The sequence below is a fragment of the Motacilla alba genome, chromosome 1 (assembly GCF_015832195.1).
Source record: "Motacilla alba alba isolate MOTALB_02 chromosome 1, Motacilla_alba_V1.0_pri, whole genome shotgun sequence".
Lineage (NCBI taxonomy): Eukaryota > Metazoa > Chordata > Aves > Passeriformes > Motacillidae > Motacilla > Motacilla alba.
Genome location: NC_052016.1, coordinates 56,832,654 through 56,859,740, shown reverse-complemented (window position 1 = coordinate 56,859,740; position 27,087 = coordinate 56,832,654). Strand labels below are relative to the sequence as shown.

The 27,087-nt window shown below is 38.4% G+C and overlaps 1 protein-coding gene across 1 annotated transcript in view; it reads right to left on the bottom strand.

Annotated features, from left to right (window-relative positions):
* B3GLCT (beta 3-glucosyltransferase) overlaps positions 1 to 25,796 on the bottom strand; it is a 44,821-nt gene extending 19,025 nt beyond the window's left edge. Inside the window, exons 1-5 of the mRNA XM_038144315.1 lie at positions 25,500 to 25,796; positions 17,537 to 17,598; positions 15,273 to 15,312; positions 12,155 to 12,264; positions 1,195 to 1,271 (exon numbers count right to left, since the gene is read on the bottom strand). Of these exons, the coding sequence (XP_038000243.1) occupies positions 1,195 to 1,271; positions 12,155 to 12,264; positions 15,273 to 15,312; positions 17,537 to 17,598; positions 25,500 to 25,587 (377 nt within the window). The 5' untranslated portion in view covers positions 25,588 to 25,796. The remainder of the gene's footprint in view (positions 1 to 1,194; positions 1,272 to 12,154; positions 12,265 to 15,272; positions 15,313 to 17,536; positions 17,599 to 25,499) is intronic.
* Between the last annotated feature and the right edge of the window lie 1,291 nt (positions 25,797 to 27,087).

The window sequence follows — 27,087 nt, the reverse complement described above, 5'->3', positions numbered from 1 at the left end:
ATCTCAAGATGGAAATCCTCTACTTAAGATTTCTCTTCTGATTTCTAATGAATCTTCTTCTGCTTTCTCACACAAATGAGCATTTGTATTTTTTCTGTTAGTTTTGCTATCTTATAAGAGCTGTATCTGCAAACCCTGTCACCACGACATAAATAATTCAGAAGAACCACAAGGTCATTGAAACAGGAGCTAAGCAGGGAAGAAAAGAAAGATGATTGATAGCTTGAACATCATCTTCCAGTTTTCAATTTAGTTCAAATCTCTTCTGCTATTTTTCACAGTTTACAAATATCTCACAGACAGCTGCTATACAAGCACTATTTACATTTTTCTATACACAAAATAATGGAAAGCAGAAGGAAAACTACCCTGTCCTGCAACCACTCTGACATAAAAACCTCACCCTGAATACATCTAATAAATTATACTAACTAAATTAGACCTCAGTAGGCTGCAGATTTCAAATGCAAGCTTCAGGCAAAAGATAGTCTTCAGTATCATGGAGCTTCAGGATTACTAAAACAATTTCCTGACAGTTTGCAAGATACTACCATGTAAATGCAGCATGTCCTCCTTGGAGCCATCTGCATAAGCTAAGAAGAAAAGATATTTGAGACTACCTGTCTTTTCTGATCATAACTAATATGAAAATTTGCCATATAAGCATCTAAAAAGATGCTGAAACCTAAAACTTCTCACTACAGAGACATACAGCCTCTTACAAACTCTATAAGCAAAAAAATTCCAAACAAGTATTATCATCTATTTTTTTTTAAATTTATTCCACTTCATTCAGTCAAGTAATCTGAAAGATCAAAATTTCTGTAATACCTCACACCTTACACTATAAAAAGTGAGGACCAAATAGAAAAATACACATTTAAAAATGCTGTTTCTTTAGACTAGTTTACTTCTCTAATAATTTTAAAATGCATCATGATTTGAAGAAGATTGTTGCTCAGTTAAATTCTATTATTGTTGTTCTTTTATTTTAAATAGGCTTCTCTGATTTAATTAAGTTTATCAGAAAATTGTTTTATAAAACAAAAAAAGAAGTACAGTAAGAAAGTTAAAATATAAAGTTGCAACTCCCATCAAAAAAATTTTGCTTCTGAAAAAAAAGATCTGAGTAACTAATATATATATTCTTGGTTACAAAAACTTCTGAAAATAACTGGCATTCATTACACTTACTCTGTCATTAACGGCAGTATTGTCCATGCACCTTCATGCCTGTCAATCTGATGAATAAGCAGAACCGTAGGCAATTCCTTTAAGAAAAATAAAAATATTCCCATTAAACTTGAATTATCTGTACTTTCTTTCTAAACATCAATCAATCTTTAAAAATTATTCTGGAACAACTAGTTAGTTTTCCAGTTAGTTAGTTAGTAGGTTTTGACTGGCAAGTAGCCCTGAAGAATCGATGACTTAGGATGGTATGAAACAAGGTGAACTGCAAGTTAAGGATAGTGCTTCTTCCAACCCATAATTTCTTAATTGTCTTTTAGGTATAAAGCTAACAGACTTCAAATTCAATGCTTGGCATAAGAACCCATGTAGTCAATAGATCATAGTAATCTCCTAGCCATGCTATGAAATCCCATGAAGAAATACTCATAAATAATGAAGGGTTTTACAAAGGCTTCCATTGGACAAACATGTAACACACAGCTTAAGTGAGAGTTCCAACACTCTTTACTTTGAGCTGAGCTTTGACTTGTCACACTAACATCATGACAAAAACCGATGGATTTACAGAAAAATCAAAACGAGGAGTTAGCATTTTTTTCTTCCTGAAAGATCAAAGAAACTTTCCTACAAAGGAAAATACTCAAAAATTCCTTTGCTCTTTTGTTACTTGAAACCTCTTTGATGTTGCAGATCCCAGTGTCTAGCAGATAAGCTAGAATTCTGGGGTAGTTTCCAAGAAAACACCATTTAAACACAGCCTTCTGATAAACCAAAGTGCACAATTTGTAATACATGTGGGAAGCTGGATACAGATACATCCCTCGATACACAGGAAGTACCTTACCCCATCAGCGAGTCCAATCCCCCACTGCAGCATCATTCTGTGCAGGTGTGACACCAGCTAAAGAGAAGGGAGAGGCTCCCTGCTCACCTGACAGTCTGACAGGGGGTCACTGCCCACGGGAGCACGCGACTCACCCCAGCAATCAGGGGAACAGCACTTTGGGTTGGCACAAAACTTCTCATGAGATACTTATGAAAGAGCACAAGGTCAGCAAAAGAGGGTGTTTGAGGAGTGGTTTAAGCCCAGCTGTAAATAAAGCACACGCAGCTGCTCACCCAACCCCCCTCCTCCCCTATCCTACCTGAAACCAGGACAAGGAAAAAAAATATCATTAGTAAGTACAGGGAAAAAAGGAAGGTGGTCACTTGTAACAATTTGCTGGGCAGGACACTTGTCTGGCCATGGCCTGCTCTGATCACTGCAGTCTGTCCTGTCTGCTCCTTAAATTCCATTTCTAACTCCTGGGCAGGAGGCTTTGTGCGTCTGTATTTAAAAGTCTGTGTTCCCACAAGCAGAGAGAGGACCATGAGTTGTTGGGGTGTACCTCTCTCTCCAGGCCCTAATCCTTTTCCACTTACAGCCTGCATGTGCCAAACATTCCTGCTAGATCAATCCTTTTTGTGAATGATGCCATTAACATAAAATTCACACGTAAACACAAAAATAATTTCTTTTTTAAGAAAAGCTCTAACGTAAAGTTTACACTATTTGCTGACTCAGACAAATTTACTTTAAATCCTTTTTAAGGGCAGTTAAGCACAGCATCTAGAAATACATAAAACCTTCAAATTCCATGTACTAAAGAAAACATTTCTACTGCTCTAAGGAATAACTGTGTCTCTCAGGAGTGCATTAACCTTATACAAAAATAAGGACTTATGCTGTTGGAATGACCCAAATTGAAAAGAAACAATGATAAAAACTGCAATTTGTAATAAGATATTCACCTGCATCTCAAAAATCAGCATTTCTGATTTATGGTTCCAGTTCAAACTAACCTAACAAATATGTTTCTGCTTATATTCAATTTACCGAAAACCCAAAAGTTCAAAGCTTTTAGTGGAAGTGGCAAATCTTAGTCATAGTATTCTCAACACTTTGTATTTCAAAAAATGTGAAAATGGTAAAATTTACTTGGATATAGTTTTATCTTTATTGGTTTTATTTACTTAGATTTATTTATTTGTTTTTATTTTTAGTATAAGTTTATGGTAAAACTACAAAATTATGCTTACTTAAGGGGCTGCTGATAGGAAGATAAGAGGGTAGACCTCTGTCTTTACAAACATTTAAAGAACATTTATTTTTACACACATACAAAACCTGCTAGTATTTGTAGGAAGCCATGTATTTCATGTACAATAGACAAAGCAAATAGTAGTTAATAATAATATACTCAGTGTCTCTATCACACTGAAGGCTGAAACTGGATTAATTTTAGATAAAAGCAGCATTTACCCATGCAAAAGATATGAAGTAAATTACATAATCTAAGTAGCTGTACCATTATAGTCTATTTCCTTTGTGCAGGGTAAAGGAGTGATGATAAAGAAAAAGCACTCTCTCTTGAGCTAATCCAATACTCCTACAAGGTATTGTTTCTCTTTGACTTTCTCATAAACCTCCTCTCTTTCTCTACCCAACTTCCTCTAAAACATGAAAATACATGTCCTGTAAGATCTTTTCCTTCTAGTCACCTCCAACCATGCATTAATTCTAATTTAATAAAAGAGATGCTTAAAACACACTCTATAGATCTAAAACAGCCACTTTCAAAAGTGCAGGAGGATTTCTGTTGCTTTTCCTTTCTCATTTTTACTCTGAACCTAGTGGAACTGGTCTGACCTATTCATTTTATTTATTCCATCTTCCATCTTTTGCTTTTTTGCAAAATGTATCTGGTGTCAGCTTTGAGGAGTGGAAGGGCACGTGCAGTCAAGATAATGAAATGTAACTTGCACACTGTGTCTAGCTCATAAAACTCTCCTACAAATGCATCCATGGCATGTACTGCATTCACTGGTTATTCTTGTTTCCACAGTTACAAAACATGTGTTTTCACACATACCAACATTCTACATGACACAAGAAAAGTACCTTATAATCAAAATAATCTACTTTAATCACTTTTTGAAGACTGAGAAACTACTCTCCCCACTTACACAACTGAGCTGACTAAAGGGCAAAACCAAAAAATGGAATTGCTTGTGGTCTAAAATACAGTATGAGACATTTTTACTCCAAATGCCACCTACTCTATCAGCGCAGTGAGATCAGCAATACCTGTCACAGATGACAATGGCAAACTTTACACAAATGAAAAATGTGACCCACATTTTCAAGCCAATTCTAAAGACACAGATTCACATGGCCTCATTTGTACCTTAAAATCATCTAGTATTTTTTATGCAAATTGAAGTATGAAGATGCTAATGACACAATCAATTACACACCAAATCATCAAGAGATTGATGATTTGAATATTTTTGAATCTAAATATTGAAAGTTCTCTTCATTAACATGAAAAAAACTTGGAGGAATAGCATATCCAATAAAGAAAAGGTAATTCAGAATAAAAGAATTAAGAACTAAGTAAAAGATTTGTTAAACTGAAACAAGTATCTGTATTCTTTCTGCACTACATGGAATTTCATATCAATCTACCAAATCCTATATGAGAAATGTGCAATTTATAGAGAACAAAACCATACAGGGTAAAAACAAATGAAAATGCTACGGTTTCATAGACTATGAGGCCAAAATGGGCTTTTGTATGCACCCAGGATGGCAGAGATCCACGCCAGCTAAAATGGGATTTCCAGGCTAGGTCACATCCTCTATGATCCTCTAGCAGAACTGCATTTGTTCTGTTTTCCTACAAAGTAGCTCACTGAATTTCATCTAAGCATAACCAAACCTTGCCCTAAGTGTATTCTTTTGTGAGAACACGCTTTATTAGAACACAACTCACACTAGGTCTTGCTCAGCACTATTAGTTGTAAGTCCTGTGTGACATGATTTTGCAAGTAAGACATAGAAACAGATCCAGAACTGCGGTGAAACGCAAAACACGGCGGCAATCTGCTCATTGTTGTATTACTGAGTCACCTGAGCAGATCAAAAAGCCATCTTGCAATGCACTAGAGAAAAATAAAGTAGTGTACAGGAATTTGCTCTTAATGAGTCCAGTTTGCTCATATCTGTAGGTGTCTTGCATTTATTATCTCTGTGCTTTGTGAGCTCATTAAACTGCCTCATGAAGCCCAGAGGCGAGGGCAAGAGTGGGGACCTTAAACCCTGAGCACTGCTGCTGAACTGCACAGCTCCAGACTCAGAAATGTCTTCCTATCTCTACTTACCCTACAAGCACGTAACAACATTTTTCCCTACTCTATTGTCTTCTTTTCAGTAATCAATCCTAAGACACATTCAGAGCTAGCCTACCTTCTCAGCCTTCCCTTGGGAGGTTAAATAAGCCAAGCTCTTACAGTCATCTGTTATGACTACTTTGACAAAGCAGAGCTCTGGAATACATACTGAAGTCTCCCTACAGCTTTATTTTCAAAAACATGCCAATTCTGCAGACATCCTGAAGGATTTCTAAAAGAAAGTAATACCAATAGCAATAGTAAAAAAAAGTAATAGCAAATCTCCCACCTCTAAGCCCAGCAGGTCAGATAATTTACTGGGAACTTCCACTTTCAAACATTATACCAAACACTTCATCTTGTATATATTCTAACAATTTCCTTAAATATTGAAAATTACAACACACATTTAAATTATTTTTCATGTTTTAAAGACATAAATATCAATTTTATCAGAGCCTCATTTCCAAGAATCTAAGACAAAATATTATTTCAATAATCCCATTCAAATAAAACTCACGGATGATTTAAAGTACTATTATACATTACCACTGTAAAAGAACTTTGGTTCTGTTTAACACATCTGTTATTTAGGAGCTTCTCAAAAGTTGTCCAGTCCTTTTAATTTCTTGCTCAATTTCTTCCTTTAGGCTTCATTCAGAGAGTCCTAGAACAGTTTTGAGTTGGAAGAAACATTTAAAGCTCCAGTCCAGGCCCATCCAGTGAGCGGGGACACCTTCAGCTACACCTGGTTGATCAGAACCCCAACCAAAATGATCTTAAATGTTTCCAGGGATGGGATATCAACCACCTCTCTGGCAAACTGTCAGTTTTTCACCGACATCACTGTAAAAAATTTCTTCCTTATGCTGAGTCTCAATCTACTCTCCTTTAGTTTAAAAATTTTACCCTTTCCTTATTATTACAGGCCCTCTAAAAAGTCTGTTCCCCTCTTTCTTTATAAGCCCCCCTTAAGTACTGAAAAGCCACAATAAGGTGTAAAAAACTCCCACAACAACAAAACCCATGATTATAATAATGGTTTCCAATAATCTTTGCTCCTCAGGAAGCCCAAAGCAATAAAGTATAATGTAGTATTTTCCATTAGAGAGAATTTCTACTTCTGTTCTACTCTCAGATGCCTGGTTATAATTTTAAAAAAGAACTGAGTTTTCATAATATATTACGTGTAATTGCAGGGAGTTCAGTGAAAGGCCATACCATTACCCTGCTTTCACAAATCAAGAGCAAGTACTGTGTGCAAATTGACAAATCAGACCTTATTTTGTAACAAGATAAATAAAAAGGTGCGGAAAAAATCTGGAAAAGTTTTGAGTGCTTATTATAAATGCTACCACAGATGTGTATAATAAGACGGTAGCCTAGGATGACAACAACATATATTGCAGTAAAGTGCCATTTGTTTGCTCTTCATTTCAGCGAATAAAAAGCAGCAAGGAATACTTTCTCCACAGCTCACAGTTTACAAGAATTCTAAATAAATGCAATCATACAAAAGAGAGACATGTATTAAACACTACATAGCTATTATTCATGAAAGCCAATATTAAAGATGAACCACTATAATTATGTTGCCTGGTCTGAGTAAGGTCTTTGTTTAGAATGGATTTAAGATAGGATTTTAGTATTGTAGTTAATAACATTAATGTGTAAAGTGAGTTTTTACTTAAAAGCAAAATCTTTGTCAATTGCAACTAGTGCATAAAACCACTCCAGGTTGGATATTGGGCCAGATTTCTTCACTGAAAGAGTGATTAAGCATTGGAACAAGCCTCCCAGGGCAGTGGTGGAGTCACTATCCCTGGAAGCGCTCCAAAAATTGAGCAGATGTGGCCCTTCCTAATACGGTTTAGTGCGTGTGGTGGGATTCAGTCAAAGACTTGATGATTTGGATATATTTTTCAACCTTGACGATTCTATGATTCAAGCAATGAAATTAAGCAATTTATGGGGTTCAGATGCTTCTTTAAATATCAGCAAGATTAGCAGTACAAGTAGATTTATATTCATGGAAAGCCTGAAGCATCTTTCACTGACAGCAAGATTGAGACCATTATCTCCCAAGCTAAATCAGTGTGATACAGGGGGGAGCCCCACAACAGGCTCTGGCTAAGTAAATCTAATGTACCTGTTTTAACTAGGGATGAAGAGAAGGAACAGTAGAGGAGAAAAAAGCTTCCACAAGGCAAGAAATTTGGTGAATGTATTTCAAGTACCAGTATAGATGCTCAGAATTTACAAGAACAAAACAACTGCCACCAGGTAATGATTTTAATCTGATGATTTTGTAATTCTAGTCTCATGTATACTTGAGCATTTCTATTCAAAGATGACTGAGCAATTTTAATATAGCCAACAGCAGTGCAGATGGAAGCAATCTCTTATTCTTTATAGCAATCTCTTATCCTTTACTAAGAAAAGAAATACCTTAGTAAAATGGGTTTGCTCAAATCCTATGAAGTATGCAGGAATTGCTGCTGAAGAGGCTGAGAGAGACACTTAGCCTAAAGCACTTTAAACTTCTGAATTTCTTGTTTATATTTTGCCCTGACATGTCAAGACATCTCTGTGAGGTGACAGGTCCTATTTTCTGCATTAAGAAAGCGAAGGAAGTTACCACACATTTGATTGGTAAAAGCAGTGATACAAAAATGATCTATGATGTGCAAGGCAGGGCTGAGGGCAGCCCACTCATCACTACTAAAACATTTAAACGATCTCATTAGTGCAGAATTATCCAACTGCTACAAATTCCTTCAAATCTGCGGAGCATCCATTAGAGGAAAACGATCCTGTTCACCTTCCAGCACAAAGTGTAGGTAACTTTTACAGTTTCAACAGCTAATGAGCAAGGCATCAATTCTGCTGATAACAAAGCCTAGCGATTGTCAAAAGGATGCCAGTACCTCTGCAGAATGAGAAGCAAGGGCATATTAGAAAGTCAAAGATCAAACAATTAAAACAAAAAGCTAGGAGAATAGCTGGAGGAAAGCAAAGATAAAACAAAAGTCACTCAAATGTGTAAAGCCCTGCAAGCTGACCTTGAAGAGATTTAAGACAGCTCTGAAATAGATTTTCCACACTAAGCAGTATCTTTTGTACACTTTTCCTGGACCACTTTCAAAACGTTTTATTTTGAAAGCACCTCACCTTTCCACAGTTTAGAAGCATTTCACAATAGGAGCACCCAAATACTGAAGCCCCAGAATGAACAGCTGCACTTTAAAATGCAAATCCTAAAAGGAATGAAGCATTACAAAGAAAAACAAGGACAAGTGACCAAGAGCACACTGATAGAGGCAAGGTATGCAAGTAGAATAAGTAACACAACATAAAACAAACACAGGCGCTAATGTGGATAAAAAATAGAAATAGGAACTTCATACATTGACCACTTAAATGCACACTCTTATTAGGGTTTTATACTGCAATCTCTCCCCACATAATGAAAGTGTAGTTTTATGGACAGATTTGGAAAATAAATGTAAATAGTAAAGTTGTGGATGATGTTGCAAACACAAGAATGAATAAATCCTTGTAGAAAATAAAAAAAAAGAAAGTTGTTGCTAGGAAGGAAATAAAGGGCACGCTATTATATCACACAAAAAACCAAAGGGAATCAATTTAGTAATACTGAGAAATTTTGATATTAAAACATACCTGTTTTAATTTAAAAAATAGGGTTGATCTTGGTATGGTGAAAAACCTTGCCCTAAAGACAAACTACTGTAGACACAGAGATGGAGGGGCAGGTCAGAATGTAGCTCAGCATTTCACTTAAATATAATCTGTTAAACCTTGTTAAAACTGCAGGATCAAAAAATGAATTGCCTGATCAGTCTCAGCTGGAAAGTGGCTTCCATGAAGCAGGAAGCTATTACAGGAGGGAGAGAAGTAAACAGGCCTTTCATACTAGAATCCTGAATTTGAGCAAATAACTGAAAATTGAAGCAAGAGGTATATTACTGATTGCATTGAACTGATGACATTAATTTTGAAAAGTCTCAAGCAAATTATGTCTATTTTATCCAATATACAAATCATTTAAAAAATAACTCAGTTGTCTTTAAAAAAAAGTTCTTCCACTAGATCCTATAACCACGACATTATTAATAGGACCCAATTTGATCTTTAGACTTCTAAGGAAAAATTACAGTTTTTTGAATTGGCCAAGGGTGTTTTCAATGCAAGAACCCTCAAGGACCCAAAGCAAAAAAAATCTCCTACTCTACTAGACCAGTTTTCATAGGGAAATATCTAGACTTTTGTCTTCTAAACACAATCACAGGTAATTAAAAAACACTGACTGCAGTACCTAAACTGGTAATTTTTCAAAGACTTTATTTTACCTGTTTTCTCATTTTGAAAGTAATAGCCAAAAAGTAATCCTGATTTTGACTTTTTCAGACAGAAACGGCATAGTCCCAAATATTACTATTTTACACTCCCAACAGCTTCTTTATTCTTATTTGGTGCTTCTTACGAAGGTCTAATTTAAAGGTTAAATTAGGTTAAATGTTCCATAATCTCAGAAAATTAAGAAGATTGGTAGAAACTGTAGGGAATTTTTGCCATTGCCAAATTCTAACTGAAGAGTTTTGACTAATATTCAGTAAATCACTATGGAAAATGTTTTTAACCAAGAACAAAATACTGACATCTACTGGTGACCGGAATTACAGATTGGTTTCACTTTAAAGAAAGTGTTTTAAGTACTCCATAAAAGAAAATAAATGGACAAATCACTTGTTAAGATTAATGTCAGTTACTTAATCCATTTTGAAGCGAGACATATGTGTTAGTTTAATGAAGTAACACAAATCTAGCAGTTGGATTCCATTTCCCATTTTAGACTAGCAGAAAATAACTAATGAAACCTTAAGGACTAAACATCTGTTGCTTGGGCCTGTAACAACAGAGGAGTGAACCTGATGATTCAGTCTTTTCTTTTTATACAGCAGTTCTCTTTGAAAACACAAGGATTTCACTTTTCTTGCCTGAAACTAATAATTTCATATGTATTCTTTGCAGTGAAAAATGCCAACTTCAAATGTTGATATGCAGGATTGATTGCAAAGATGATCTGCCCCATGTCCATAATCAGCATTTCTGGGGAGTGTCTCACAGTGGCATTGTGAGTTGACCAAAACAATCAAGATGTACTAAGAGCCTGCTGATTATGCCTGTTATTTCTTTCCTATACACTGATGGCTTTCCCCTTTTCCCAAATTTCAGATATGAGATTATTGGTGGGATTTCCATCACTGCTTCTCTTAAGACACCATGACCGCTGTTCAAGAGGTAACTATTAATACTGGAAAAGCATCACCATTTCAGGATGTAAAAGAGGCAATAAAGGTTTTTAGAAGCCAGGTCAATTTCAGGTAAAACTCTGATTACAAAATTATTTCACCTCTTTCCCACAGAACATGCTTACATTCCAGCCTCACTGAAACCATTTGTACTTCTACTTACTGAACTTTTTATTACTCATATTCTGCAACATCAATTACAGAACTCAACTAAAATCCTTGGGTTTAACAACTGACACCATAATCCTCTCAGCACACATTGTATCTGAGCACTTGTCTCAATTCCAAGGAGGACTCTGATAGAGCAGAACTCTGCAGAACAAAGGCTGTTCACATGACTGATTTCATTAAGGGATTAAAAATTGCATTTAGAATGGATTTAATTACAACAGGTTTGATAAGCTTGGATAAATGAAGCCTAAAACATGCAGCAATCTGATTTAGGCACTACAAGACTAATGCACATAAGACAATTTACATCAGATTTGTTTTTCCTTTACAACAGAGAAAGTGGAAATGAAAAATAGGTCAAGTAACCTCACAGCAAGCTACTTCATATGAGGGGATGTATGCCACTCTTAATTTTTTCTTAATTTTATAAAACACAAAGAAAATAAAGAATTGTTTATGCACACTGAACTTTCAGTGTCAGTTTCTTAAAAACCTCTTCTCTCTAGGCTTATGCTTTACAAATCAAATTTCCTGTTAGAATGTAAAGTACAACATGCAGCTCTCAGGTCAGTGTGATCCACCAGCAGGTCAAGGGGACAGTGCTCAGTCTGCAGAGGAGTGGCTCTGCTCAATCTGCAGAGGGGTGGCAGAGGAACAAGGAATAGTTAGGGCAGGTACTGCATCACTGCATCACAGGGGCAGGAGAGGTGTGGAGGACTGCTGCTGCAGGAAGGGGGAATCCTGCCTTATGAATTCACTGTCCACGCACATTTCCATTCTACTGCCACCATGTCACAACTGTGCAATGGAATTCTGACAAAATCTGTATTACAGCACATTCACTAGCTCTATTAAAATACTCACCTAAAATTATTCTAACTAATAATTAAATTGTTATGTTTTTCACTTCATAAATAATGCATCTTTTTTTTTCTTTGCAAACACACTACAGTCATATTGAAAAACTGCCTTCTTCCAAGTCTTTCTTATCACTTTTGCATCAAATGCCATCCAAACAATAACAGCCATTACACAAAAAGGGTGATAGTTGAAATTAAAGTAGTGATAAATCGCAGTGTACAATCAGTAAATAACCACTGAAATAGTTTTCTTATAAGCACATAAAAAGCAATTAGAAAAGAAATAGAATGGATTTGAAAAAAGGCACAACAAACCCCAATATTTTTAGTAAAATGCAGCAACAGGATATATAACAAGGTGCACTCAATATTATCTCAACATACCTTTCCAAGATCTACAGCCTGTTTCAAAACATCTCTTTTTAGATCTTCTGCTCTCTTGGAATGAAAAGAATTACTTTGACTCTGGATGACAAATACAATTCCTTTTAATTCTGTAAACAAGAAAATAAGAAGATTTAAAGATAAAAGAAATTATTTTCTGATTTGCTCCAAAGCTAGTGAGAACCCAGGTGTATGTAGGAATCTATTACACAGTAAGCTATTCCTGTAATTATATAAATATTTCATAAAATAGCAAAAAGGCATTTTTTAACACACACACGAAAATCCAAACCAGCCCTTTACCAGATTCATTTAAAAAGAGCATGGCATGACTAGAAGATGTGCAGCAGTTAACAGCAGCCACATTCATGAGGTTGCTTTTTCTCCAATGCACCAGCACTCCTTGTCACCAGGGTTAAAAGGTGTTTGTCACAGACCAGCATCTCCCCTCACCAGGAAATTCACGAACATGAAACAGAAAAGCTGCTTCCCAAGCAAAGAGTTCAAAACCCTACCCAAAACCAAACATCAGGTGGAGAGACACACACACAAGAACACTGAGCTGATACTCTTATCTGACAGCACCAATATCTCACATGTGTCTTCACAGTGTTTAAAGGCATCATAACTAAAAACTTTAAACAGGAGAGAAGACTGAGAGAAATTTAAAAGAAAATAGTGAAATAGCTTTGCAAACATTTATGGATTATAAAAGTGCCTATTGTGAAATACAAGTAGATGATGAAGCAAGTAGCCAAATTTTCTTGATAATAGGAGATAGAATAATCCCTCAATACTTGGAAATTTTAGACAACAGGAAGATATGATCCCATTCAGAAGCAGAGCACAGTGCACAACAACAGAGGATGAGATGACAAAAGGAAGAGGACAGATGCCTTTTCCAGAACTCTTAGCAAGTTTGATCTATGCTGTTTAACCCACTCAAGACCATTAACTAAGCATCAATCAATGAGGAGGACTGTTTGGCCACAAAAGGCTGAACTTCACAGATACTATGTAGAAAGTGTACCAGGAAACTCAGAATATAATAATTTGAGACACTGCCACAAGGAAAGAAACTAATGTCCATGAGATCTGTACAGAATGTTGAAAATTGTGGAGAAGGAACAAAGTTCACACAAAAAAAAAAAAGAAAAAAAAGAAAAAAAGGAAGAAGGAAAGAAAGTCCAAAGAAGGAAAGAAGTAATTGCAAGGAGGAAGAGTAAAACTGAGCCCATGAAGAAGGATCACAAGGAAAACATTGTGAACAGAAAGAGCATTAACCACAAATATCTGCACTAAGGTTATGAGAAGACTGTTATTGATTACATTGCTTTGTTGCTCTAAAAAGTTATTTGTTAATTTAGACCTGTGACAGCTCAAAGCTGCAGTTAGATGTTTTTCTACTTTCCCCTCAATATTATTTTCCCTCAATTTATTAGCTTATTCATCAAAACAATTGTCAAATTGTGTGAGGTTTCTGGAGATATATTACCGAGATGGAATAAGCATTGGTCTGGATATCAGTATTCATTTCATATTTTTCCCACACAGTGTAGGAATCAACAGTGTTCATGCTCTGAATCACCACACAAACTGTTTAAAATCCCATGCATAATAAAAACTCCTGAATAGCAGCTGATTGCTACCTAGCCAGATCTTTTCTAGATTTCCTGTGCAAAAATTAAAATCAGTGTGAAAACTGAAACTACACTTTGTTGATGCTAATAGAGTCAAAGGGCTAAATCTACGTGCACAACACCAAAAACACCGACAGAGACAAAAAGCAAACACTACCTTGTTTTTAGTAATTGCTGTTTTAGTACCAGTACATTTACAGATATGGAAGCATTTGAACTACACTTAGTTTCACTTATGGTACATTTAACAACACCTGGGATATTCCAGAATAGCTTACTTCCTAGGAGTGAGATAACATCTACTTTGATGATTAAATCAAATGGAAATCGTTTCCTTTGCTATAGGTAGTTTAAAGTCGTTAATAAAAGATATATTCAGTGTATGAAAATGTCAACAGAAAATAGTTACAATATTGAACACTTCAATTGTTTCTCAAGCTGAGAAACACCCAATGAAGCAAGAGAAAGAACACTCTCTTATAAAATTAATTTCCAAAGGTGCTACTGATCTGTATATAATAGTTCAAAAGAGAAGAATGAAATATCACAGGAACTAAGAACCATCAAGAACTACATTCTGTTTCAAACCCTTACATTTCACCTATACAAATGGGTTTAAAGACCTAAAACAACAACAACAAAAAAAACCAAAAAAAAAATCAAAAATCAAAACAAAAAAAACCAAACCCCAAACCAAAATAAGTTCATTAGGAAGAGGCAAAAAAAATTATGTATTGCATCAGACCAGCAGTCCATCTAAGCCACTACATTTTTTTAACAGTAGTAATAGGAAAGACACCACAAAACCTTCACTTCCTCCAGTGCTCCTCACACCCTCACAGCATTGACAAATATTACATTAGGAAATGCCAGAAGACAGACATAATTAAGCTGAGTCCTTTTAGAACAAGCAGAGCCAAGCCCTGAGGGTTTAGCAGAGGGAAAAGCCCACAGTTACAGTGCAGAGAACGCAAGTCAGGTCTGTTAACTTTTTGCCTGAAGGACATCAGACTGGTCTTCAGAGAAGGCAGAACCTTGCAGAATTTTATTTTCATTATTTATCACCTGTCCAGCAGCAAGAAGTTGTTTTACCACTATTTTACCTATTAATGTTTGACGTGCTTCCTAAATACTTGCTTCTAGATATTACAAAGTTATTATAATTTGTTACAAGCAATTTATAATAACCCTAGTTATTACAACTACAGTTAGAGCCTAGCAGAATGGTAAAATTCAGTTTCATCTTAAATTGTTACAAGAACAGCTAAGTATCATAAAATTTTATTTTAAATTACAGTGCACTACAAAAAGCAATTCATCCTTTTCACAGTGCAAGTGCACACGTTCACAGAAAACTAAACCACAAGAACTGCAAGTACAACCAAATATTTAGAATTTTCTGTTTGATAAGACTACATGAACCAAGAAAAGAAAAAGAAAAAAAAAGTATTTGTGAAACAGCTTGATACTCTACTTACCTCTGCCTATTTTATTAATTGTTCTGCTTTTTTCAGAGTTCTAGAAGAAAGAAAGAAAAAAACAAGTAAGAATATACACAAAGCCTCAAATTTTTCTACAGAAATACACTGGGAGTCAAAGCACTCATCAGATTATAAATGTATACATAGAGGTTTTAACTCAAAAACTAATATGAAAAATAAAGTAAAATGTTATTCATCATCAAGAATTGCAAGAAATATCCTATATGCTTGCATGCTATTACTCAGAAAATACAGTAAGAGTAAGAAAAGAGAAAATGCTTTTCCATGACTCAATTTATACCAGAGCTCTTTAAATTATTACTAACAGCATCTTTTTTCTTTATTATGTATCTCCTGAGTACTAGGTTTGGAATATGGAGCTCTACAATAAAAATGCACCTGTGTGGAAAAAAAACCTCAACACACTCTATTAATTTAATCTACTATCAAATTTCTATGAAAACACAATTCTTAAAGGAAGACTCCAATGTAATTTATGTCAAGACAAATATCAAAAGGTTGTTGCACATAACATGACTCCACTGGAATTTACTCAGGTATCACAAACATCACGTATCTCTGCACTGCCTAGAAAATTGTAGGAAGGAAAACAGAGCCTTCATTTGTTACACAATTTATCCCAGGTGTCAGCACCCCAGTGCTTTGGTTTGTCCACATGAAAATCAAACTCATCTTTACTAATTGCATAAGAACGTTGTAGGATTTATCTTGGTTCCAGTGTTTTAAGACTTTCAGATAGAAATGCCATACATATCCTCAGTAATAAGCTCATACATAGTTTTCCTACCCTTGAGACAAGTTCTATTTCTAAATACTTAGCACCCTTCCTTCTTTTAAATATCAGATGTATGTAATCCTTTTAGCTCTACTCGCATCAGATGATCTTTCCTCTGACTTTTACACTGAAATGAATAAGCTCCAACTTCCCTAGTAGCCATCTGTAAAACCTTTCCAAAAATTACTGCAACTGCATCCATTCTTATGATCCTTTTCCTGCTGCCTGGGTCGATAAAGTTTAAAAGATGTATTATAAGATTAATTTATTTTGATATCTATACACAACACTGTCATTATCTAGCACAGTAAGTTAACATTCAAAGCTAACCCGTACCAGAAAAAACACAGGAAGATTGACTTTCCATGCAAACAAAAACCTGTGTATTGTGGTACACTGTGTGAAGAATAAGCCATATTTAAAATTACTTTTATTGAAACACAAAACAATTATTGCCTGTTATAGTCCTGTTAATGTTTTTTTTTTTAAGGGAAAAAAAAGGTATTTTGGCCTGATGAGTTCTAGGAAGCACCTCTGACCTCATCTGAGGGAAGGCTTTGAAACTCTAAAATAATAGGAAAGCCTTCTTATATCCTATATAAGAAGGTAACAGCTGGATTGAGATAGTAATGGAATTTAACAAACAGCAACCTATTAGTAATGACAACAGAATGACATGACCGAGTCTCCCAGACACTGAGGCACACCAGCAGTTTGCAATAGGGATATTTTTCACTTTAAAAAAATACTGTAGTTAGAGCAATCACCATCAAAACAAAAAATTATTTAGAAATACATGCTTCTGACTATACTGCTATTGTATTTGATGTCAGATCACTAGATCTAAATGGCAGCTATAGATTCTAACCATTGATTCATTCCAGTTCTTTTATTTTCCTCCCTTAAATTTCTTTTATACATACACAAATATCTATTACAAATATGTACTCATACAAAAATGGTAGTCAGAAGTCTGTCAAAGGACATGCATGCAAACACACCTAACACTCAGGATGCTATTTAAAGCTAGGGCTAGCTCTGACCATTAGTTCTCCTCATCTGGTTAATCTGAAATTTCATACATGAGCTTTGCTTGAGCCGTGACCTGAGTGGTAATATGTAGTAATGCTAATTTGGCAGAGACGCAGCCATTTCCCTCTCAATGTAGTCTATATTTAACAAAACCAAGAAGAAAGGAAAATGAAATAGTTTGAATTAATAAAGTTTATATACTCAAAAACTATGAATTAATAAAGGTTATATACTCAAAAACTTTTCTCAACAGCAATAGCACTAATGACTTATATGACACAGAACAGAAAGACATCACATGAAATTTGGTACTACTGAAGTCAATAATTAAAATAATAAATGCCACAGATATTAGGCTTTTTGCTCAGGTCTATTCCAGTTTATTTCATAATGTCTGTAAAATGTCCCTGCTCTAGCAACTAAAATTTATTACCTGCAGCACTGGTAGTTCAGTCTCATCTTCTGCACCTTCAGAAACTACACTTACAGCAAACGCTGAAAGAAAAAACAGACTTCTTTCATATTACAGGAGCTCACTTTCACAACTGAAGAAGTTCTGCAGCGAAAAAACCTCAAACCCGCCCCCCCCCCCTTCCCCCTATCATTTAGGAAGATTTTTCACATTAACTGATACTGTATTTGTAATAATCTTTGTGAACATGAGAGTCTGCTCTTATAGAATTTATACATTTGCTGCCTGACAAGTCCCTCACCATCACTGAAAAAAATCACTCTGATATGAAGCCAATTTTTCTTGGCTTCAAGGCAAATAAATTCCTTAAAAAAGAAAATCTCTTCAGTCCAGTAGCTCACTTGGTAACAGCCCAATGTGCTACCACACTGGAGACCTGCAGTGCACTGTTTTTAGGTTAAAGTTTGGATTACCAAAGCTTGTCTTGGAACCACAGAAACTTACAGTGGCTGACAGAAATTTCTATCAAAAGTGAAGATGCCCATCACAGGCTTTGAATGCCACCTTTAAACAACAATCAAACTTGTAAATGTATGAGACCCAAATAAATGTTTACAAAAAGAACAGAGACCCCACAGAACTAATCTGCACAGAAATAGCATTATCTTAAACTATTTATAGTGACACCACCCTCTGCATACACTTCTGGTTTGTATTAGAAAAAATAATTATAAAATGGGTTCTTGTGCTACTTTTTTTGCTGTTGATGTAGTCAATTAATTTGTATCAGCCTGCTCATTTGTAAAAGTAGTTCCATTTAACATAAGCAAGCCTTGCTAAGATTCTTCTTAAGAAATCCTTTTCTTAAAAGCACTAAAGAGATGCAAATGAAAGCAAATTGTTACAATTTGGAAGGAATTCAAGATACTATTCTTCATGGTCAAATCGACGGTTTTCTTAAAAACTGGAGCGGAAAACAGATTCAAGTGGATTGTCTCATGACATATTTAAATTATTTATTGCTTGAAATTGACTTAGGAGAGGATTGTTAGCCTTTATCATTCCTCTGATGCACTACAACAATATAAGATGGCAAGACAAGATTGTCCTGGGTCTAGTGTGCCCCATCCCTGAACACCTACATCCTTACGCTTTTCCAGCTGGAGATCAAATTTCATCAAGTGTCCAGGAGCTGAGGTTCACAGCGACATCTCAGGTGCTGATTAACCTGCATCTCAAATCACACGGCTAGATCCAGACATCCCAACAATCATTCTAACACAGCAGAGTCACGGTGGTCATAAATCAGAATCACAGAATATTTTGAGTTGGAAGGGACCCACAACTCTTAAATGAGTGGTCAGTACAGGGATTGAATCCATGTTATAAGCACCAGACTCTAACCAATTGAGCAAATCTTAAGGTCATTTCCCTCCTTTTCTCCCAATATAGCAGTATTTACAGATTCAGACAAGGAATAGCTTCCCCTACAGAAACCAGATCCACACCTTCTTCTTGACACAATCCTAATTGCAAGATCAACACGTAACATCCTTATTCCAGGAAATGTATTAATTATGTAGTACTAACCTGAAGAAGTGTCACCTCATAAATTCAGCTTATTCCCAAGCATAATTTTCAGTTTTTATTATGCAACTGAGGAACGACACAGGAAACCTAAGACAACTGTGACTGGCAAGAGATGCTGCCTCTGTCACCACAGTTCATTCAATAACCCATGCCACACTGCTCCTAAGCTTTATAAAATATTAACACACATGATCCTTGAAACAAATCAAACAACAATCAGATCACCTATTTCACACCACATCTTTGAGAGCACAGATAAAGCTCTTCAGGGAATTAATTAAACAACCTACTCATCCTGGTATTACAGAACCACAGATTTGTTGAAGTTGGAAAGATCCCTAATGGTCATTTAGTTCAACCCCCCAGAACTGGATCCTCAGGACCTTGTCTAGTTAGGTTTTGATTATTTCCTAGAACAGACTCCATAAAATCTCTGAGCAACCTCTTCCAGTGTTCATTCTTAGATTAAAAAAAAAAACCAAACAACAAAATAAACAAAAACCAAAGAAAGAAGTAATTATGTTCAAACAGAATTTCCTGTATTTCAATTTGTGTAAACTGACTCGTGTCCTGTTAAGTGCCAGAGTCTGGCTCTGTCTTCTTTATTGCATCCCATCAGGTATTTACATGTTGGAGCTTCTCCCTGAACCTTCTTTTCTCCAAGCTAAACAGCCCCAGCTCCTTCAGCCTCTGCTTGTCTGTCAGGGGTTCCAATCTATTAATGATGCTCATGGTCCTTTGCTGGACTCACTTCAGTATGTCTCTCTTGTACTGGAGAGCCCAGACTCGGATGCAGCACCCCAGGTATGTCACACCAGTGCTGAGCAGACAGGAGGGGTCACCTCCCTTGCCTGCTGCCCACACTCTTCCCCCTGCAGCTCAGGGGGCTGCTGGCCATCTTTGCCACAATGGCACACTGCTGGCGCGTGATCAGTTTGCTGCACGCCACGACTCACCAGTCCCTCTCTGCAAAGCTGTTTCCCAGACCCCATGGGGTGCCTCCTTGTCAGGGGCTGGACTTCGTATTTCCCTCCACTGAACTCAGTTTCCCAAGTTTTCTGTCTGCCCACTTCTCCAGCCTGCTGAGCTCCCTCTGAATGGCAGCACAACCAGCTGGTGCATCAACTCCCCCTGCTCATTTTGTATCCTCTGCAAATTCCCTGAAGGTGCACATCCCATTGTTGTTAATGAAAGGTTAAACACTACTGGAGCCACCATGCCGCTCATCAGATCCCACCAAGTCAGACAGCTTTCTACCCACTTCACTGTCCACAGACATAGTCCATACTTCCAGCAGTTATGACATTACAGGAGACTGGATTGAATTCAAACTCCTTGCTGAAGTTGAGATGAACATCCACTGCTTTCCCCACATTCATGAAGGCAGTCACTCCATCACGGAAGTCCTTTGGGTTGTGCCCATGAGTGCCCATTCATAAAAACATGGTGACTTCTTCCAATCACCCTCTTGTCCTTCCCACGTTTGTCTTGTCCTTCCTTGTTTGGAAGTGATAACTGAGGGTTATTTGCTCCAGCATCTTCCCAGGGACTGAGGTACCACTAGCCAACTTATCCTTGCCCTCCTAGAAGACCTGGGTGATATTCTTCTAGTCTTGAGGAATCTCCCCCAGTCACCATCACCTTTCAACAATTATCAAGTCTTGCACTGACATCAAACTCTGCCAGTGCTTGTATGTGCCAGCCATCAGGTCCTGTGGACTTCAGTTTGTTTAAATGTTCCCTAAACCAGTCCTCCTCCAGGGAGAGTAACTCTTCTTTGCTCCAGACTTTCTCATGAGTTTCAGGAGCCTGGCTTTTCGGAAGCTGAGTCCTAATAATATCGATCAAGGCAAAGAAGGTTCCAAGTTCCTTGCCCTCTTTCATGTCCTTTTAATCCTGTCCTCCATTCATAAGAAGGCCTATTATTATTTTCCCTAGTCTCCCTTTTGCTGATACACCCGCAGGAGCCCTTTTTCTTACCTTTCACACGTTGAATCTCTCACCAGATTGAACTCCAGGTGGGCCCTTGCTTTCCTAGCGGCATACCTGCACTCTCAGACAGCGTCTCCATGTTACCTGACTGTATTTCCATCTCTTGTGTGCTTCCTTTTTTATGTTTGAGCTTTGTCAGGAGCTCCTGTTTGTGCATGTGGGCCTCCTGCCACCTTTGCCTGCCTTCCTGCATGTGGGGATGGACCATTATTGTAGGAGAAGAGCCTTGAAAATCAACCAGCTCTGACCCTGTCACACAGGGATGTGAATTCACAGGGGTGTGAATTGCACACAGTGCAATTTCAACACTCACACATATAATTTATAGAACAAACCAATACATGCAATGAATGCTAAAGTCTCTTGCTATATCATTATTCTTACTGCCTGTGATTTCACTAAGGCAGCTTCCCCTCCTTTTTCAACAATTAAACACATTAAAATGACTTGGTATCTTTCACATTAAATATATCAGGAAGACTTTTTCCAGCTAATACATTTTAATAAGACAAGAACAGTTCAGACTATTTTTAAACTACTGAAGAACTGTTCACAAAACAGACTAACAGACCCCTGAAGACACCACCAAAAAAGCCTCAAGAGTCTTCACCCAACAGTAGTGAAGTTTTTCACGCACAGAGACTGTATGAATTTCTCTTAGCAACACTCTTCCACCTGATTAGCAAATCTGTTATGCACATCTAATTTGATAAAGCAGTCTTCAGCAATCAGCTGTGGCCAAGACTCTTCTGGCTAAACAACTGGATCTCTCAGCACGGAAATATCTTCTTCTAAGGATTTACTGGGAAAAGGCCAGCAGGAAAAGAACATGGTAAATTTATCTGGCCTACAACATATCAACAAAGGGGCCACAGGGTAGGTAGAAAATACAGTGCCTTGGCACAAATGGACAACTCCAAGATTAATTCATTCACATGCAATTCACTTCCAGGAGGTTTCTGAAAAAGATGTTCCCAGGAGCAGACCACTGATAGAAAAATTCTAACTCCAGATGCAGCTCATGGCCAGGTCACTTGTACAACACTGGCAGAAACTATAAATTCTCTGTGTGAAGGATATATTTTTGTTGTGTGCAAGGCAGACATGCACAAAGAAGAATGACCTATGTCTAGGAGCTATCAGATGCTATTATAACAAAACAGTAACTTTTCATGCCCAAACATCATTATTAATTCAGACAATTGTAATGGATTTCTTTCAGTATAACTTCCTAAAGCACATATCAATCTCTAGAGCTAGAGGTACCTTTGAAAAATCCAGAATTTCCCCTAGTCCTTTTTGTGTTTTCTAATACAAGGTAAGCATAGCTCAGTTGGACTTGCCACAGAGCACAGAGAAAATACATTGCAAGAAGAAACTTACTAGCTGGAGATCAAGCCCTGTAGATAATACCACAGTAACCAAAACACCAGGGCGATTAACTGTACAGTTTCTCACAAACAAAGCTACCCAAAGCAGAAAAAAACCAGCAAGGCACCATCTTAAATGCAACTGTAATCCTGTATTTGTCACTTCATTATTTAATGCATTGTGTTAACAACTCTGAAGGTTGCTAACACACGGTGTGCATTAACATCACGTCATCTGGCACAAGCAGACAAAAGCAGAATGTGTCCATCACCAGTCCTCCCCTCCTTTTGCTAAATGAGGATAACAAAAGGAAAGAAATTTTAGAAATACTTTATAAAATTCTATATTATCACCAATCTTATCTTTATGTCTTTTGAGAGCATGACTAAAATCCACTGGAAAAGCTAGACAACATTTTTGGATCCATTCAAAAGTTGGACATGTTATATAAAAATTCCTATTCAGTTCAAGTCCTTCAATTCCTATTTATTTTTGTCAAGTGTTCTATTATTTCCATTAAAATTTTGATAAGTAAGTAGACTTGCTTATAACACTAGAAAGTAAAACTCAGCAATTACTTTCATTGTTCAGCAACTGAACTGCAAGAATATGTGCAGGATAGAAAAATGGATGTAAACATTGCAGCATTAAAACACAATACACTGTATAAATATATAGGATTATTTAATTTCACATTTTTAATGTAGAAGCAATCCTTTCTTTGGTAATACTCTTTCATGCATAAACAACTTCCAAATGTTTGAAATTATTGTCCTTGAAGTGCCAAGGATGTTAAAACTGAGGAGTTAACTCTTTGTTTTCACAGACTAATCCACCTGAGACAGAAAAGCAATACTTCTGTTATATTCCTCTTCCACAGTCTGATTCAAGGTTGACTGACCCCAGTGTCATACCAACCACCTCACTGAGCTGTGGGTCAATTTCAACGAGCTACAAAAAAGTAACAATTCTATGACTTAATGAATGGCAAAACTGTGATTGATAATAACCACTTCAAATAATGACAGCCAGTGATTATGTTGTATGCAGTAGAAAAAAACACTTAAAACATAATTTCTTTACACTTCTAATAATAATTTAATGAAAGGCCTATTTTTGTTTTGGTTGGGTTTCTTCCCCCTTACAAGTTTTCAAAGAACATAAGATTCTATGGATTGACATGATTCCAGAGAAAATCTGCACTGATATTGTCAGTCAAAGAGATGGGATCTTCCATTATGAGACAGCCTGTGAGCACTATAAATGAGTTTTGTGTATATATATGCAAGCTTTTATAATATTTCTTCACTGTTGCCACCCTATCAGCATCAAAGACTCTGGTCTAGCCAGATAAGAATGTATTACAGATCCATCAGCACAAAATGGGGAGAGAGCAGGGGGAGGAGGAAGAGGAGAGGCTGACGCAAGCAAATTTAAAGCATCTGAAGCTTTTCATAAAATAAAAGCAACTACTTATATTTCTTTACACAAACGGCACATATGGGAAGAAGGCAGCTGAAATCACCACTTTGAACCACTGGAATGGCTAAATAAGTGCTGTGTACACCACTATCTTTATAAAAGGCAAGCAAAGAAAAACAGTAGAAGAAAAAGCATCATCATGATCCCTTCTGATTGCCTAGAAGTTACACCATACAAAACCATCTGAACACATTTTCCCATTCTGTAAGCTGCCACTTGCAAGCTGGAATTTATGAAATTACCTAACTACTGACAGACAAGCTGTCTGCCTCTGTGGAAGGCAATTCAAATTATTTCTGTTTTCGAAGAACAAATTTACTACCCAGGCCATCCCAAAAGCATGGGTTATTTGGGAAAGAACAGACTCTGTAACATAAACAGGTATCAAAAAACAAAAGAAAACCATGATACTGAGAAAGCTTCTGGTGAATAAATCCCATACAAGGATTAATCAAGACCTACTAAACAAGAACACAAGTGTTTCCATTTCTGCTTTCTACCTGCATGTAGGTAGGTATCTATGCATGTACAATAAATACAGATATGGGAAAAACTGAATCTGCTATTCTCTCACTGTGATTACAATCTGTTTGCCGTTAGAAGTGCTATAGTATCTTACTGGAGCAAAACTACTCATCCTGGAAAGAATGAAATGCAGCTTTAGGAAGAGCTGTAGAGTATTAGGACTCTTCCAAAAACTAAGCTGTGTCTGTGAAAGGAATAGTGTTTAGCAGAAGGAAAACCAAAATAGCACAGTTTTGCTTTGCTGGAAACGTGACTTCTTAGTACCAGTTTCCCCCTGCACGATTTTGATGCACATGCCATAGCAGTGGAAGAGAATCAAATCCAAAGGCTCAAAACAAACCGACAAGCCTATGCTGAAAGAGATGGAAATATTCAGGAATAGAAATTATGAGAAAGAGAACAGATGTAAACATTTACTTCTGCCTCTGCCCAACTCCAGGAGCCTGTAGCAACCCAGTCGCTGACATTCTAATAATCCTTCTCCTTTCATCTTCTCCCAGCTGACTAGACACACGAAAAACATCTCTAAACCACAGTAATATATTTTCTTCCTCTCGGCTGGCATTTTGGGCGGGCGGTTTTACCTTTCCCCCTGCCCCGAGCAGAACACTCCGTCAGTGCGGCGCTGCCCTGACTCAAGCACGAGTGCTCCGCGCTGGGCTCGCTGCTCCACGAAGCCGTTCCGGATCCCCGGGGCGGTTTCCCCGGTGCGGACCGTCCCTGCCCGCACCCCTGGCCCCGCAGCCCGCCCCGGGAGTGGGAGGCGCTCCCGGCGCTGCCCCCGCCGCCCGGCCGCGCTCCAGCCCGGATGGCCAACAAACTTCGGGAACAGGGGCACCTGGGCTCCCCCGCCCGCCTCCCGTGCGAGGCGGGACACAGCGGCCGGGAAGCGGCGGCGGCTCCGGCGCCGCTCTCCGGCTCTCCGTGCCCTCCTCCCTGTCATCACCTCCTCGGAGGGGCCGAGCGTCCCGGGTCTCCTCCCTTCACCTCGCCATGGCGTCCCGGCCCGGCCCCCGCCACTCACCCCGGGCGCGGAGCGGCGGGAGAAGGAAGACGAGGTGGGCGCAGGCAGCGAAGAGGAGCCAGCGGCTGCAGCCGGGCTCCCGAGACATCTTGGCGGGGGCCGCTGAGCCGCACGGCGCGGGGAGGAGGCGAAGGGCACGGTGCGCCCGGCTGCCCGCCTCTGCCGCAGGAGCGCGGGCGAGCGGCCTCCGGCTGGTGGCGGTGCCGCGTTCGCCGCCTGCCTGCCTGCCCGCCCTTCTCCTCCTCCTCCTCCTCCTGCTGCTGCCTTCCCCTTCCCTCCTCCCGGCAGGACCGGCCGCCAGCGCCGGCAGCGGGGGGAGGCGCTCGGCGGCCGCGGCGCCCTCTGGCGGCAGCAGCGGGAGAGGCAGCGCTCCCGCGGCTCCCCGCGCTCCCGGGGCGCTCGTCACGGGACACCCGCCGCCCCCGGGGACCGGGAGCGAGCATCCTGCCCGAAGTAATCCCAGTAAGCACAGCTGTCATCAGCCATTAACTCTTCCTAACCAGCCGTTGGAGCGGGCTGCCAGGGAGGTGGTGGAGTCACCGACTTTGGAGGTGCTTAAGGAAAGACTGCATGTGGCACTCAGTGCCCTGGTGGGGTTGGCACGGTGGCGTTCAGTCGTGGGTTGGACTCGATGATCTCAGAGGTCTTTTCCAACCTCATTGGTTCTGTTATTCTATGAAATGTTACCCAGCGCTCCAACAGCAGCCTGATCCACCAAAGCAAGGGACGTAATTAATCTCTAGACCAACCCTCAGAAACCCTTACCCAGGAGAGCATGTGGCACCTGCATTTAGCCTTTCCTAAACTACCTGTGTGACCAGGAGTGCGAACGCATGCTCCAGGCATGTGACCTGGAGCACAGCCTTGGCACTGGAGACTCCACAGCTAAAATGACTCACCCTATTAGACTAAAAAAATGCAGACCTGGAGCTGCACAAAACTGGGTTTAGGGGTAACACAGAGGACAAAGTGGATTCTAACATGCTTATATGTCACAATACAGACAGTAAATTTGGATATAACAGAACCACACATCAATGAAGAACAAGAGTGTGAAACCTTGTTAGCAAACAAAAAATGACCCACCATGAATCCTGGCTCAAGGAAGAGGAAACCATCAACAGGAATGTCAGATTTGTCCAGTGAAGCCCTCCACATGTTAACAACTTACTATAAGTCCCCCCATACACCCCAGAATTAAACTGCTGTCCTTCAGACCCAGAGAAGCCTCAGAAAGGCAAGCAGTGATAGGGCTAGAAACTCAGCAGTGTGTAGAAAATTTTCAGTGCAATGGTATTCTTTTTTTTTTTCTGTAACAATTAGATCTTTATTAATAATTATTAGAATTTCACATTTCAACTATAGTAGCAAGAAACAAAAAATTCTTGGCATATAACATATAAGGTGTGCTTCCTCTTTGCTCTTAAACATGATTTTAAGTGTAATACCTGGTGCCCATATATAACAATTCCTTTCATGCTGGCTACATATAAACATGAGTTCCAGCCAGATCTATTTCTACACATTTTCCCATCAAATACTTTTCACACAGATCCCTCCTAGCAACCCAACCATTCAATATGCACTG